Genomic DNA, 16,367 nt, shown 5'->3' on the forward strand with positions numbered 1-16,367 from the left:
ACAGGTTGACATGTGCTCATAACTGCTGAGCCATCTCACCAGCCTCCAGCCTGAAGATGTTACAGCCGCACCCATGTGGATGGGAGAATCGACTCCAGGGCTAAAGGAAGAGTGGCCTCTGAGGCTGGAGGGAAGTAAAGCAATTGGGTATTCTGAAAGTCACGTGACGGAATTCCTGGTTTCAAGGAAGAGAGGAGGAATCCGTTTCTCACGAGGGCACAGTGTTGGGGACTGACCTCGGCATTTTGGAAGTCATTGAGGATGCTAACAGGTCTTCTTGGGGCAAGAGACAGGCTAGGCTGAGGGGAGACTGAGAGCTGAGATCTGGAGTCACTGAACAAGGCTGGACCTACTAAGGGTTCTCTGGAGGGAAGAGTAATGAGGTGATAGGTGGGAGATGGATCACAGACAGACAACAGCCTGTTTGTGCACTAGTGGCATGTGCCTGACATGTGTCCATGCATCTCACAGTCTCTCCTCCCATAGTGGACAGACATACTATGTAGCTCTGGATGCTGCTGGCTTGGAACTATGTAGACCAAGCTGGCCTTGAATTCAGAGATGCACTTGCCTCTGCCTCCTGAGCCTGGGATTTAAGGGGAGCGCCAACATGCCCAGCTTCAGACGTCAACTCTTGTTTATCTAAGACATGGTGGCCTGAGATAGCCCAAGACTTGAGGGGAAGGTACAGCTGCCTGCTTGGAGGCAGGAATGCAGGGAACGATGGTAGGCCGGGATGTCTGTGGTCTACTGGAGCTGTGCCCAGCTAGAGGCCTCATGCCCACCCAGCTCTCCCTCAGGCTTTACCCCGGAGCTGCAATAGCCTGGACCTGTGCTAGGCCATTGCCTTCCGGAAGACACCCGCGATCTGAGGGTTGTTCCACTGAAATGCCTGCAGCCAACTCGTCTGCTTTATTTCTCTTAGGTGTCCTCTTTACTGTCTTGTTCCAAGATGTCTCGTTTCTTCCTTTTGTGCCGTGGTGAGCAGTCACTCAGTCCTGTGTGCTCTCAGCCAACAGCGTTTCAACAGACAAGTTTGTCTGGGTGGAAGTTGAGCCCCTGTTGTAGATATCCACAGACCTCTGGCCTGCAAGGGCATGCACACCAGGCCTGGCAGCGACTCCTTGTGGCTGAGCTGGGAGCTCTCTCGGCCTGCTGAGTCATCTCTTGACATAGAACCATTTGACTGTGAAAAGTAAGAGTCTTGCAGTGCTAAGGAAACCAGAAGAATGATGTCTGGACAGACTGTCCCTGGAGGGAGCCAGGTACCTCCTGACCTCACCCAAGTCAGGGGTCAAAGGAGGTTCCTGCTCCGAGCCACACATGCCGTGGGAGCTCAGGTGGGACAGTCTGGGAGCTGTGGAAGGAAAAGGCTGCAGACAGCCATTGGGCTTCCTAGAAAGGAGGTGAGGGAGGGCTTCTAGACAGGAGAGACATCCAGTGGGACGGCATAGTCAGTCTGCAAGATTGGGAGGCAGGAAAACAGTGCCACAGGACACGAGGAGTATAGAGTGCCCTCTTCCCATAAGCTTGTGATGTTTGGCTGCCAGGATGACCACAGAGCTTCCTGAAGTTCTGCATGCCCCTACCTTTGCATCCCCCTGCCCCAGAACACTCCATGTTCATCAGACTTCTGGTCATTTTCCAGCATAACAAGCCCGGCCAGCCCCCACATGGCGTCCCCCAGCTTTCTCCACTCTACGAACATTTCAGCAGTCCACACCCCACCCCTGCACCAGCGGACATCAGCCAGAAGCAAGGTATGGGCCAGGGATGGGAGAATGTCATTGAGGTGGGAACTTAGGGTCCAAGCTCCTGACTTCTGAAGCCACATAGGCTGGCCTGCATTTTATAACAGACAAAGCTGGGACTTTGCAAACCCAGTGCCCAAGTAAAAGGTCAGAAAGGTACCAGGTGGAGAAGGCAGAGCCAAGAGGATTGAAAGTTTGAAGCCAGCCTGGGCTACACAAGAGTTCCAGACAAGCCTGGGATACAAAACAAGATCCTGCCCTGGAGGGTTTTTAAAAAAAGTCAGAAAGGGACAAGTCTGAGGGCAGAGGAGGAAGAACCAATCAGAACATGAGGCTGCTGGCTCTCCACTGCAGTGTGAGAGAGCAGCTCTGTGCACTGCTGCAGCTGTAAACCTCATGGCCTTTCCCCCTAGTGAGAAAATGGAAAGTGGTGGTGGTGATGGCTGATTCACCTCAGCCTCAGCCAAAGTCATTCTGAAATCCACCATTATCAGCTGTGGGAAACCTGCTGACTCAACCCTGGGGCTGGGTGGAACCCTGCCTCCTCAGGTCAGGTTCTGCTAGGCTAGGGGCTGCCTTCTACCTAAAGAGCCAGGCAAGAGTCCTAAGCAGAGGCCCCCGAGGCCGAACAGCAGTGCACCAGGAATCAGTGAGGCTTGACCTCTCAGTTTTCCGAAGCTTTGCCTCTGTCCAGGCAGTGTCCTAAGGCAAGTCACTCAGCACCTCTGTCCTTGGTTCCTTTGTTTGTCAGAAGAGCATTGTTTTTACCCTAGGGGAGTTCTAAACAAACCAGCTGATATCTGGGCCTCTAGTAAGAGGAAGCGGGGACATTAGAGGCCTCTATAGAAGGCACAGACAGTCACTGTTCCAACCTCCCACCCAGGTCAGGTAACCTGCTTACTTGGCCCTTTCCACTACAGGAGTTCACAGGCCGCTGCAGACCCCCGATCTCTCCGGATTTTATTCTCTGACCTCAGGCAGCATGGGACAGCTCCCCCATACTGTGAGCTGGTAAGTGTGGGCCCAGGGAAAAAGGGGCACTGTACCTGCCCTCCCGTTGTTCCTCCTCTACCCAGCTTGTTGAGACCCAAGCTGCCAGCTCTGTAGCCAGTAGCTTTTGCCTTACCTAGCTCTGAGCTAGCTAGCGATCCTTGCGACTATGAGCATTCCCCAGGGAGCTTGGCATACTTTCTTTAGGGAGGTAGGAATGCTGGCTGCTGGTCTCAACCCTATGAGGTTAATTCTCCAGAAGGTGAGGAAGCACAGTTGGACCTGAGCAGGGTGGCAGTATAAACCACCACCAATGGAGAGGCTGCTGCCGCTCACAGCTGCCTGCTAGGCAGGCAGGGAACTCCCTGGTGGCCTGAGTGTTGCGAGTCCGTCCCAGCCTTGGTGGAGCTCTATGAAGAATGGTCCTTCCTGGTCTCTGGTGCTTGCTTGAGCCACACTTGTGACCAGCCTACTGGAAGGGTCTACTAAGGCTGGACCAGGCCTATTGGCCAGAGTCTGTTCTCAGCTAGAATTGGGTCTCAACAGGCCACTCGCCTGCCTTTTACTCATTGGCCACAGTGTGACCTGAGCAGATCTCTAATCAGCAGCAGGAAAGACTGTCTTCCCAAGAAGGCAGTGAAGGGCAGACCTTCAGCCTGGGCCTACCTGCCCTGTTCTACCTGCTTCTTATCCATGATCAGCACACTCTTCCATTTCCAGATTGTATATGTGCTGCCGAAGTGAGCACCATTTCCAGAATGTTTGGGACAAAGTTCCGTTCTGAATACAAGTCAGCCTATCCCAGTACCAAGGTGGGACTCAGCGTTCAGCCTAATGGTGCCAGGCCAGTGCTCTGAACAGGCAACTGTTTGCACAGCCTATTAAATCCCTTAGGTCTGCAGCTCCAAAGACCAGGAAATCCGAGCCAACTGAGCCCCCAGAGAAGTGTAGCTCTATGCTCTTAGCTGCTGCCAGGTGAGACATGGAGCATTCTCACTCTGCACTGAGCGAGCCCTGTATGTGCTGGCAAGGAATGTGGGTGCCCGAGAAACTCTGCTGGAGCTGATTGTGACTTTAGATCTCTGCTCTTCAAAGCAAAGTCTACCCAGTGGACAGACAGGCAAGAAGCCAGGAGTTAGGATGCACTGTTAACACTGTCTTGGTTTGGAACTGTAGGAGCCCAGAGAGACACCTCATCTCCTTGGGTCCCCTGGGCATTTGAGTTGAAGTAGGGGCTGTGAAGAGATGGCTCAGCAGTTAAAGAGAACTGGCTGTTCTTCTAGAGGACCTAGGGTTTGGTTCCTAGCACCCACGTGTTGGAGTCAGTCCCTTCTTCGGAGCTCCTGGATACCAGACATGCATGTGGTGCACAGACCACATGCAGGCCAAACACTCATGCACATTAGCAAATGGTAAAACTTAAGAGCTGGAGCAGTTGGGACGGAAGAGCAATGCAGACAGTGCAGTAGAAAGCATACAGCTCTCACTTCTGAGAGAAGGCTGCCAGGTGCATGCAGCACTGTGTACGAGTCCCACCACACAAGGCGCACAAGTCCTTCCCCATGTCTGGCTAGCAGTCAGACGGCTAACAGCTGTCTCTCCCAACCACAGGCCCAGCCCTCCTCTCTACCCCCTGTCCCCTTCCTGCGGATATAGACAGCACTTCCCTGCCCCCACTGCAGCCCCTGGCGCCCCCTATCCCAGGTGAGTCCCCATCCCTGCAGCCAGGCTCCTGCTTCCTGTTGCCCAGGCTCCAATGCCCACATAGGGCTGTGTTCAGGACAGTGCTTACCCTGTGTTAGTTGTCTGTCCATCTGTCTGTCTGTAGCTTTGGAGTCCCATGCTCTTCTGTGCCTGAGGATTCAACTAAAAGTCTCAGCCTAAGACACACTGGGCAGAGCATCCCAGAGCAGCCAAGACAACAATGTGTATGTGGTGAATTCAGCTCTACTGCTCACCCTTGCTGGGGCATCCTTGGAGCTCTGCACAAGCCAAGGCAGTACCTTCTAGATAGTGCTGTCTCCTAGGGCATGCCTGCTCAGGATTCTTAGATCTCTGCAAGCAGCAAAGGACAGAGTAGTCTCCGCACACTAGCAGGGAAGAGGGGTTGGGGGTGAGGGTGTATATATGTGCCCCTTCCTTTAGCTCATCAGTGACAGACGTAGCACTAGACATGTCATGATTAGGAGGTAGAGATACAGGAACAGCAGCAGAATGGGTCAGCTGGGCTGAAGACAACAAGCCTTAAGGAGACCCCAGCAGGCATGATGGGTCAGAGAGGATTGTGGGTATCGACTTCTGAAAAAGGTAAACCGAGAAGCTGGAGCTGGCTTGAGGGATGGGGAGATGATTGTGACAGGGAAGTAGGAAGATGGGGAGGAATGTAGTAGGGGTGCAGGAAGCAGGCTGAGTTTTATTCCATTGTGTATAGCAGGAGAACTTGAGCTGGGGTGAGCCAGAAGCAGTCTTTTAAAAGTCAGTCTGCTCGGGAGGCAGAGGCAGGCGGATTTCTGAGTTCAAGGCAAGCCTGGTCTACAGAGTGAGTTCCAAGACAGCCAGGGCTACACAGAGAAACCCTGTCTCAAAAAATAAAAAACAAAAACAAAAAGTCAGTTTATTGTGAGAGGGGAGCATGGAGGACTGCTGTGGAGAGCAAACAGGCCCACGGGTAGCTTATGAAGCTCCAAGCTTGTTCATAGGGGCAGGATTAATAACCATCTAAGTAACACATGCGAGTCTTCTGCAGTGTCTGTGCATACATATGTGTGTACCTGTGTCCAGACCAATGAGTATAAAGTATCTGTCAGCTGTGTCCTCTGTGCAGGGATCTCCATGTGTGTTCAAAATCTAGCCCAAATTTCTGGTTTAGTGTTGCTCTCCTTCTGCTTTCAGGTTCACCCACCCATCCTTGATGCTGGGATCTGGTGTACCTGGACACCCAGCAGCCATCCCTCACCCGGCCATTGTGCCCTCCTCAGGGAAGCAGGAGCTGCAGCCATATGATAGAAACCTGTGAGTTAATACAGAGGCTGAGGGGAAGGGACGAGAAGGTGTGAGCTGGGCAGGTGAACAGAGTGGATTGGTCAGCCAGGACATACCTGCCTCCCACGGGGTCCAAGGTCCCCTTCCTGGCACCTCACAGGACTGCCTGGAGGGCTCCGGCCAGCTGTTCTGTGGCTCTGGCATTGACCATGACTGCTGTGTTTTGTAGTCTTCAAAAGCAGGAGTGGGTAGGGAAGGATCAGGAGCCCAGAAGGAAGGGGATGAGTCTCTGTGTGCTTTTCCCATTTGGCTGTGGTACTCTTGAAAGGAACAGTTGCTCTCTGCTCACTCATGTGAGGCAATTAGAAAACTCTACTACATGAAGAGTGGCAAAGCTGGCCTTTAGTCCCAGCACTTGGAAGGCAGAGGCAGGCAGATCTCTGGGTTCAGCGCTAGCCTGTTTTACATAGTGAGTTCCAGGCCGTGGCTACACAGAGAAGCCCTGTCTCCAAAGAACAAAAGTGGTGGTGGCATTAGGTTATATTCACTGCTGGGGGCCGGGGGTGGGGAGGAGTGGGGGGGGCTACTTTCCAAGTAAATGTAATCTGGTTGTGCACCTCAGGAAAACACAGGCAGAACCCAAGGCGGAGAAGGAGGCTAAGAAGCCAGTCATCAAGAAACCCCTCAATGCTTTCATGCTTTACATGAAGGAGATGAGAGCCAAGGTCATTGCCGAGTGCACACTCAAGGAGAGCGCTGCCATCAACCAGATCCTGGGTCGCAGGGTGAGGCCATTGGCACGTGGGCTGAGGGATTGCCCCCACCCCTTTTCACCCCGGCTTCCTCATTTCCTGATGCATCCCGTCTGCCCCGCTTCCCTGTTGCAGTGGCATGCACTATCTCGAGAAGAGCAGGCCAAGTACTATGAACTGGCCCGCAAGGAAAGGCAGCTGCACATGCAGCTATACCCAGGCTGGTCCGCGCGGGATAACTACGTAAGTGGCTGGCAATACACCATGGGGCAAGGACCCTGAAATATCATACCCAAAGCAACCACCTCAACACACGAAGGGGAATTTACCTTGACAATATAGGCAAAGTAACACAGAAAGCCCAAGACCCCCCTTGACTATATCAGAAGAAAGCTTAAGCAACTTCCCTTAAAGATGGTTCTCCACTCCAGAATGCATTCAGTTATGGAACTGTTGCTCAGTATTTAGTGTGGCCACGTGAAGGGGAAGGAAGGGGCCTGCAAACCCCTCCTCGAATGGGAGATGAGAGAGGGAGGAACCCCTAGTCATACCCTGTCTACTGTAGCCTTACAAGAACTAAAGTCAAGAAAGAGGAGTCCCAAAGTAGGAGAGGTCTATATCCTAAAGGCAGTAGGCTGCAGATAACCCAGAACCAACCATCTCTCTTGTTCCTGCAGGGAAAGAAGAAGAGGCGGTCAAGGGAAAAGCATCAAGAATCCACCACAGGTGAGGGCTTGCTTCAGTAATATAGAGGCTCCTCTCCACATTCCTTTTTCAAGAGCAGCCCTGCTCTGGCCCAGAGGGTGGGGTGGAACTCTCAGCCACAAAGCTTCAGTGCCTGAGCCCTCTGGAAACAAATCTGCATCTCTTAAATCTAATTCCATGCTAGTAACAGCTTAACTGTAGGAATGGACCAGCAGGAGCACACGACACACCCCATGCCACCTTTGCCAGCCCTGCTCCCAGCTCGGTTCCACGAGAACAGCTAGTGAGGAACTGATCATAAAGTTCTATGTCTAAACCAGAAATGTTAGCCAGGACCCGGAAGTAATCACACAGCCTGCTGACAGGTACCAAGTGATTTCTCCATCACTACTTCCCATTTCTCATGGCAGGGCGCAGTGCTGCAGAGGCCTTATCTTGTCCCAGCTCAGATGATTTAGGTGACAGACTGTGATGCACATTCTCAGCTACGTTGCTCCCATACAGAAAAGCTGGAGCCTAGGACTGGGACAGGACAGGAAAGAATTTCCTAGGCCTTTCTCTGAGGATAGAACAGGTCTTTATTCCCATCTGTAGTGTGGAACATTAGGTATAATTATGCCATATATACCTTTAGCCTTATTAGGAATGTGGGCCAGATGGCTCTGCATAAAGCATGGAGGTAGTTGGGGGAAGAGGACAGCCCCAACATAGAAAATGTAGAAGTCCTAAAGGCCTTGTGTGCAGTTCTGGAGCCCCCATGCTAGAAGGATGATCAGGCAAGGGAAAGGGAGGGCACGTGAAGAGCACCCCACACTCCGTCACTCTTCCCACTGACTCTTTTGCCCAGCTGGGTGACTGCCTTTTCTCATCCCTTGCTCTGGGTCCTAAGGCTTCCCCTGGGTCTGGCTCTGCCATGGGAAGTCCACTCTGCCTGTGGGGGCTATGGGGTGTCTATAACTGGCTAACACTGATGTTACCTCTTCTTTCTGGGCCCTGTTCTGCCCTGCTGCCTGCCTGCTCGCCCTCTGCCCTGTTCTGCCCCTCTGGCATGGGTGTGAGCAGACCCTGGCTCGCCTAAGAAATGTCGTGCTCGCTTTGGCCTCAACCAGCAGACGGATTGGTGTGGTCCGTGCAGGTGGGTTTGTCCCCACCGTCATCCTCCCTTTGCTTCAAGCTGCTTCCCTTATTGCACATGTTCTGCCGGGTCTGCAGCCCTTCCTTTGTCCCTCAGTCCCCTAGCAAGCCCTTAGAGAAGGAAACCCATGACTCCTAAGAATACAACTGAATTTTGAGCACAGCTTGTGAAGGTGAGACAAGTAGCAAGGGGGAGACATACATAAGCAAAAGTGGGTCTGGTAACAAGATAACCAAATCATTACCTTAGGAAACAAATCTGTCACACACTTAGGTAGCTGAAGCCCCTACTCCTAGCTCCAAAGTGATTAAGTTCCACAAACTCCCTCATTTCTTTAAAGTAGAATTCCTGCTTGAGAGATACAAGGTGATAGATAGTATCAGAGACTCCTGGAGATAGTCTGATCACCCGTGTGTGATCACTTGTCACCTTAGCTCTGGTAACACCAGAAAAGGAGACCGAGGATAAGGAGACCGAGGATACGGGAGAGAAGCATCCAAGAGCAAGGAGGAAAGAAGTGGATGTGTGCTGTGCTCCAATAGGAAATGGAGACTCCGTTCCTAGGAGAGGTCCTATTCCATCCATGTGTGCGGTTTAAGACAGATTGTGGCTGGGGACAGGTGTACACCCGGAACCCTAGCACTCAGGAGGCTGAGGTAGGCCAGCCAGCACCACTGAGAGCCCCTGTCTAAGACAAAGAGCAAAAGACAAACCGCCCCCAAAGTGCTAGAGCTAGTTATTACTAAGCAACAGTTCCTTTGTATTTCTTCTACTAGCCTGGTTGTGAGAACCAAGTTTGCTCACAAGCATTAGTCAGCCTTGCCTTAATAATGCTCATCTAATCCCTACAAATAGACACTGAACAGTAGCCCCTGGAAAACAAGCAGCAGCCCACAGGCCTACACACAAGATTCCTCTTGCCACCTTGTGGCTGTTCCGTGTCATTGCATTTGTCCTAGGTCTGGGCCAGGTAGGGCTGGAAGATGGCCAGAGTTTCCTTGGCAATGGAGAAAAAAAGTGGTTAGCCAGGCCTGTTCAAGGACAGCCATTTTCTGGTTGTGATGTGTGACTATGGATTCACCCTCTGTTTACAGATAACTCTCTTCACTATTCCTAGGAGGAAAAAGAAATGCATTCGGTACTTACCCGGAGAAGGCCGCTGCCCCAGCCCCGTTCCTTCCGATGACAGTGCTCTAGGCTGTCCCCGGTCCCCAGCTCCCCAGGACTCACCCTCGTATCTTCTGTTGCCCTCCTTCCCCACAGAACTGCTTGCTAGCCCAGTGGAGCCAGCACCAACATTCTCAGGTCGCTCTGCAGCTCTCACTCTTCCAGCCCCTAAGTCTCCAAAGACCCCCCACAGCACCCTCCAGAATCCACAGATACAGCAACAAGAATCTCAGAGACAGGCAGCCTAACAACCTTGGTTGCTAGGCACAGAACACCTGGCTTGCTCCAGGGGCCCACCCCTAACTCAGGAGGAGGCAACATGACCAGCTCCCATGGAACCAGCTAGGGGTCCTCTTAAGGTGATGAAGATTTCAAAGGCTGCACAACTCCCTGAACCAGGGGCCATCAATTCGAGAGGTGGGGGATTAGATCTATGTAGCTGTGTCATCTTAAGGGGATCCTGCTGCCTCTGACAGCCATATCTCTTGTTATTGCTGGCTGGACCTCCCTATTGGCCTAGGAGGTTTTGTTTTGCTGTAGGTCAGATGGGTTGGACTGATCTCTTCAGCTGCCTACCCTACAAATGCTTCTCCTGCCCTCTGCCACACCCTCCCCATGCCAATACTTCTTGGACCAAGAGTACCTGGTTTGTCACACAAAATACATCTGTGGTCAACCAGCCACAAGTCTAAACAATAACGCTTCTCTCTTAAACCGAGAAGTTCTGTTTACAAAAACCAGCTGCTGTTCATAAGCTGGGCCGGAGGAAGCGTCTCCCTGTGTTCTCAGGCGCTTGCAAGAGGAGGGACTAGGATACATTTAGGCCTTTCAACCTTGGCACCAACTACCTACTGGTGGGCAATAGTCAGCTTTCATTTCAATCTTTCCCAAGAAGCTCACCAGCATTAAAAACTACAGTCAATAAATTAAAGTTGGCCTAAATCCAGTGTGCACCCTTCCTATCAGGCTCTTCCCAGTTCCATTTCCAGCTCATCTGAGTCAGCTCCTGGGCAACTGTGAGAGGGCAGACCCCAAACCCTCAACAGCCAGAGCCTATCTTTCAGCATTGAGAACCGGCCAGCTTCAGTTTCTCTGTGGGGCTGCAGGAAGACATGTTACTACTAAAAGCAAGGAACCCATAAAACCTCTCTGGGGTGGACATGGTTCCTTGCCACATTCTAGAAACTCTTTTTGAGCCAAACTTAACCCTGAGCCTTGAAAAACAAGTTTTTTGTTTGTTTGTTGTAACTTTTTTTTTTTTTTCATTCTCGCTGTAGATAGCCTGAATCCAAAGAAAACAAAAAGGGGTTATCCAAGTATTCCACACAAAAACAAAACAAAATACCCTTTAGTTCCTACTTTAGTCACTCATTTCTCAATCCAAAGATCATGTTTCTACCGTAGTGTTGAAAGTCTTGAGAAAGTCTGGCCAAGTGTGGTAGTGTGCACCTATAACCCCAGCACTTGCGAGACAGAGGCAGGGGGACCTCTGTGAATTCCAGGACAACCAGGGCTGTATAGAAGACCTTTTCTCAAAAAGAAAAACTTGTATCCCAAATATTTTTGTATTGTAATGCATTACCATAGAAAAGCTTTTTTAACAATGAGAATAAAGAATCTTTTTACTTGGTTTTTCAAAGTCTGACTGAGTAGCTGTTTGAGTTAACAGTTAACACTGCCGCTCTTGCAGAGAACCGGGGTTTTGTTCCCAGCACCTGCATGGCAGCTCTCAGCAGTGTCTACTAATGTTGTTCTCTCTGTCACAAAACCTGGAGTGTATCCCTTAGTATGAACAAAGATTCCAAGACTGCCTGCAAAAGCCAACAATCACAATCAGTGTCTCTCGACAGACAGGGACTTGGTCCTGACACCACAGCTGAGTTCACTTTCCAAGCTTTTCCTTTAATCCTGACACTACAATCACGCAGGCCAGCCTACTCCCCAATACCCTTGTGCACCAATGAGCTAGCTAGCAGCTGCCATTCTGATATTGAACAGTCCAACCTGAAGTGTATTCAGGATCAACTTTCCTCTAAGGACAGAAAGAAGAAAAACACTTCAAACTTATTTGAAGAAAAATACGCAGTCCAGTCTTAAAATTTGTCATAAAAGTCCTACGCAAAGATTGCTAGATTCTTAGGACTGCCTTTTTAAAGCACTTCAGTATTAGACCTGTGAAGTTGGAGTCGTAACGACTTTTTTGGACATAGGTACACCATGTTAAAGTACACTGTGCTGCTAACTTGTAGAGCTCTATCATGATGGTATGAACACCATCCCAGTAGGTCAACCTAGATACTTAATGTTCAAGGACAGCCACCAAACCATTATCCTGCAGTGCAGCTTTTAGTTCCCAAAGTACTTTTATAGAACACTAGAAATTGAAATCTTGGACTTTAACCTTTTTCTGGGAGGATGCTAAAGATGACCAGGCAATCTTTGGACATTTGCATTTGTCCCGTTTTAAAGAATTCTGCTCTGGCTGTGAGCCTCGATGTTTAAAAACAAAAAGACGTTGCATTCTTACCAGGTGCAAGTTGGGGGTTTTGTATCTGATCTGGTGTATCCTCTAGAGTACACTGAACAATACACTCTTTGTGGAGTGCAGAGCTGGTGTGTGTGGTGGGGAGAAGACATTGGCAACTTTGTTAGAATTAAAGAAACCCTTTAGAAAAACTGACTCCAAAAACAAACTTTGAATCCTTCCAATTCACAGCACTACATTCCTGAGACCTGAGGAGGTCTTAAGGACTTGAGAATGGAAACCTAATTCGACTTCACATACCACACCAATCTCATCACACAGCCAGCCAAGAACCAACCTAATTTCTTAAGACATTAGAGAACAAGATCCCCACCCCTTGCCTTTGTAACCCATTCCAAGACAATAACTAGGACTCCCTGGAATACATTATCTTAAATGCTCTTCTCGGCTACAATCACTTCTCACTCTATGCTGAATGGACAGTGAGAGCTGAGCCCTGCAAGCTGTCAAATAGCTTCAACTGAAGCCATGTTTTCCAAGTTGAAGGCAGAAGTTTCCCTCTTTTCCAAGACCAGTTGTCTGGACTCTTCTGAGAGACACGTATATCTCAAGTTCCTTTTGGATGTGGAAGCCCAAGCCAGATCTCTGCCTATCTCTGTTGGGGAAACAAAGGGCAGGGATAGGAAGCCTAGCCTCATAGAGAGGAACAGCCTGGCACTTTTCATTCTGCTCTTTCCTGCCTCTGATCATCAGCAAACAGAAGGCAAGAATACAAGACCATGTCAAATCCCACTTGCCAGACTCATATCAAAGAATTTAAGAGCCCCAAATTAACTACATAAAGCTGAGGTGGCTTTTCTCTGTGATTAGGAAGGCTAGGCTAGTTTCCTTGGGTTTCTTCAGAGATTTCTTAAAGTTCCTTAGTGCTTCCAGTCCTATAATCCCCGAACTTCAGAGGTGAACACACAAACAAGGATATACATTGAGCTAGAAGCTAGCCTTGGCTACGTGAGGGAGGAGCACAGGATGGAGGGAAGCTCTTCAGGCTTTGGGAGTTTAAAGTCAGTAATAGCAACAACACACCATAGGATTCAATGTTCAAGGCCTTCAAGTACATAGTGAGACCCTACACCTTAATAAAAACGTCCTAGTTTTTACCTGTTTACAGCTAAACAGGTAAATCCTAAGTGTTGGGGCGGGGGGGACAGTGGAGGGGCTGTGTGCAAAATTAAAGCTGACCACAGTCGCAGGAGTTTGAAGCATTGAGAAGCAATGCATTGTAGGTGGCAGCTAGGCACTTTGGGTACAGACAAAATTTGACACTCCTCAGTTCTAGCTGGCAATCACCAATCTAACACAATAAAATGCATTCCCCTAATTAAGCCTAAAGGTTGCTCAAGAACAAGTTCCCTGTCTGGGGACATAGCTCCATTTGTAGAGTACTTGCCTGGTATATACAAAACCCTGGGTTCAAATCCAGAGCTGTGAGCGTCCTCTCAATCACATTCAGCACCTAACTGTGTACTTCTTGGTTTCTCACTTCTGATCCTTATAGAGGAACAGTGCTGCTAAGTACTGCCCTAAATAAGGCCTGCCATCAAGTGGCCAGGATCAACTATCATAAAAACAGACTGAAAGGCTAAAACAATAGCAACCTGCTCAGGGCCATGCAGGATTGAAGCAATGGAGGTTCAGTCCAGCCTCAAGTCAGCCTTCATGTCAAAGTCTAAAAGGGGGAGGGAGCAGTGCAGTGGTGGCCTACATAGCAACTTTCAGAACTGCCAAGGCTGTCTTCAAATTAATGAAAAGAAGGGAAAGCACAAAGTGTAAATGCACACAGAAGAGTAAGGTTCAGCTGCTCTGGTGAGGGGTGAGAGCCTGGGAAGCACTTGGTAGGCAAGATGGCTCAGCTGGTAAAAGTGCTGCCAAGTATGTCAACTTGAGCTCAACCCCCAGGTCCCACAATTCCTGAAAGCTGTCCTTTGACTTCAACATATGCATACTTATGAACATATGAACACACAAAGAAATGAGTACCTGACAGGAAGTGGCATAAACTGCCAGCATGGAAAAGGGCTCAACACCAGACCTAGAACCTGGTGAACAGTGGACACAAATTGCCAATTTTCCCTCAGAAAAGCTATCAGATCTATTAATCTGAATCCTATAATTATTTTTCACTTGTCTAAAAGAATAGGAGTCATATTAGCAGAATTCAGCTTCTTGACAAATACAAGTTTGATATGAGCCAATATAGTATTTTATATAGTAAAAGATATCTGAGAGAGCCATCAGGAAAGAGGACTAGGCTATAGTTTCCAAAGTCAAGGAGAGAACAAACTCAGCATACCTCTGCTCATTTCACCTTTTAAATACAGATAGTGATGTCCCTACTCCTACTGCCATTCTCACAAAATCCTGGGCTTACTAAATCTCAAAGCATCATGACGTCAATGCTAACACTCCCCCATCTCACACACACCCAATTCCAGCCCTTAGAGATGCTAGGGTAAGACTTCTATGTCCATGAATTGAGATCAGCCTGGGCCATACAGCAAGACCTAGCATTTCCGCTCCTGGTCTCAAAAGGCTCAACCCAGGTTTTTCCTAGAAATTGACACTTGCTTTATAAACAGGATATGTAACAGTAATCCTAGAGCTTTAGTAAAAACTTGGGTTTGTCCTGACACAAGCAGGGTTACAAAGCTGGGTAAATGTGTTATAACTAACTGGCAAGTGAAATACTCCAGCCAACATTGGACTATCATCTTCCTTCTTTCCTAAACTAACAAAATGGGGGGGGGGAGCTTAAATTTCTTCAGAAAGCCAGATATTTTATACTTTCTGATCTATTTTCAAATATATTTGGGGGTGTTTTGTTTTCCTAGACTAGTTTGTGTAACCTTGCTGTCCTGGAACTAGTTCTATAGACCAGGCTGTCCACGAACTCAAGAGAACCCCACTGTCTCTGCCTCCTGATTAAAGGCATGTGTCACTACCATCTGGCTATTTTAAAATTTTTATTAGTATATGTGTGTGTGTGTGGGGGTGCGCTTTTGTGTCATGCATGCAAGTAGCAGAGCACCCATAGGAGTTAAGTTTTCTCCTTCCATTTTGTAGGTTCCTAAGATCAAACTCAGTTCATCATTCTTGGGGGCAAGCGCTTTCATCTACTCAGCCATCTCATAGGCCCCATTTGTTTATTTTTGCTTTTCACAAGGTTTCTCTGTGTAGCTGTGGCTATCCTAGAACTCCCTTCGTAGACCAGGTTGGCCTCAAACTTGAAAGATATGCCTGCCCCTGACTTCCGAAAGGCATGTGCCACCACTACTTTGCTGCATTTTTAATATTTTAACAAAGGTTTCAAATTCAAGTGTAAAGACCATCTTACAAAGATGGCAGAACCAGACTAGAACAAGATGACAGGTATGTTATTTTATCTACGTATAGAAAATAAATGGGAACAAAATATGGTGGTGTGCATCTCAAATTCCCAATGCTCTCAAAGACGAGGCAAGAGGACCCTACCCTGAGTCAATGCCAGCCTAGACATACATAGCTAAACCTAGTCTGAGAATAAAGTGGGAATTAAAAGGCAACATTTAAGGCTTTGCTAGGGAAGAGCCAAGTTGCTGTGTAAAGTGATAATCTAGGCCAGCATGCTTCTCAGCAACTGTGCTGAGAATGTAAAGTAACGGAATTACTCGTCACTAGCTAGCAAAACCACAAAATAAATGGGAGCCTCAGTAGGAAAAGGCAGTGTCTAGCAATGGAGCTCAGAGGGAGAGAGCACTTAACGTGTGCAAAGCCCTTAGTGTTCAATGTCCAACATTACAAAATAAAGGGAAAAACTGATCTACCATAAAGGAAGCTAAAAATAGTGGCTGAGGGGCTGGTGAGATGGCTCAGTGGGTAAGAGCACCCGACTGCTCTTCCAAAGGTCCAGAGTTCAAATCCCAGCAACCACATGGTGGTTCACAACCATCCATAACGAGATCTGATTCCCTCTTCTGGAGTGTCTGAAGACAGCTACAGTGTACTTACGTATAATAAGTAATCTTAAAAAAAAAAAATAGTGGCTGAGCAGTTACGTCTTAAGAACTAATCACTGGCCAGGCAGTTTGAGGCCAGCCTGGTCTACAGAGTAACCCTGCCTCAAAAAACCAAATCGCACGCCTTTAATCCCAGCACTCAGGAGGCAGAGGCAGGTGGATTTCTGAGTTCGAGGTCAGCCTGGTCTACAGAGTGAGTTCCAGGACAACCAGGGCAACACAGAGAAACCCTGTCTCAACCCCCCACCCCCACCCCCACCCCCTCTCCAAAAATAAAGAAATCACTTGAATTTTTTTCTTTTGCTTTTGAAGACAGGGTTTCTCTTTGTAGCCTGGGCTATTCTAGAA

At 48.9% G+C, this 16,367-nt stretch overlaps 1 protein-coding gene across 6 annotated transcripts in view; it reads left to right on the top strand.

Moving 5' to 3' along the window:
* Tcf7 (transcription factor 7) overlaps positions 1-11,110 on the top strand; it is a 30,763-nt gene extending 19,653 nt beyond the window's left edge. The window contains exons 4-12 of one of the 6 annotated variants that reach the window (XM_029483044.2): positions 1,649-1,760; positions 2,672-2,762; positions 4,353-4,445; positions 5,634-5,753; positions 6,346-6,508; positions 6,611-6,718; positions 7,153-7,201; positions 8,243-8,315; positions 9,433-11,110. In XM_029483044.2, the coding sequence (XP_029338904.1) occupies positions 1,649-1,760; positions 2,672-2,762; positions 4,353-4,445; positions 5,634-5,753; positions 6,346-6,508; positions 6,611-6,718; positions 7,153-7,201; positions 8,243-8,315; positions 9,433-9,730 (1,107 nt within the window). In that variant the 3' untranslated portion in view covers positions 9,731-11,110. Of the gene's footprint in view, positions 1-1,648; positions 1,761-2,671; positions 2,763-4,352; positions 4,446-5,633; positions 5,754-6,345; positions 6,509-6,610; positions 6,719-7,152; positions 7,202-8,242; positions 8,316-9,409 lie in introns of all 6 variants that reach the window. The other 5 variants (XM_021176650.3, XM_021176652.3, XM_085830029.1 and 2 more) reach the window with 5 other exon arrangements.
* The last annotated feature ends 5,257 nt before the right edge of the window (positions 11,111-16,367 follow it).

This window comes from Mus caroli, unplaced genomic scaffold (assembly GCF_978045245.1).
Source record: "Mus caroli unplaced genomic scaffold, Mus_caroli_1 scaffold_13, whole genome shotgun sequence".
Taxonomy (NCBI): domain Eukaryota; kingdom Metazoa; phylum Chordata; class Mammalia; order Rodentia; family Muridae; genus Mus; species Mus caroli.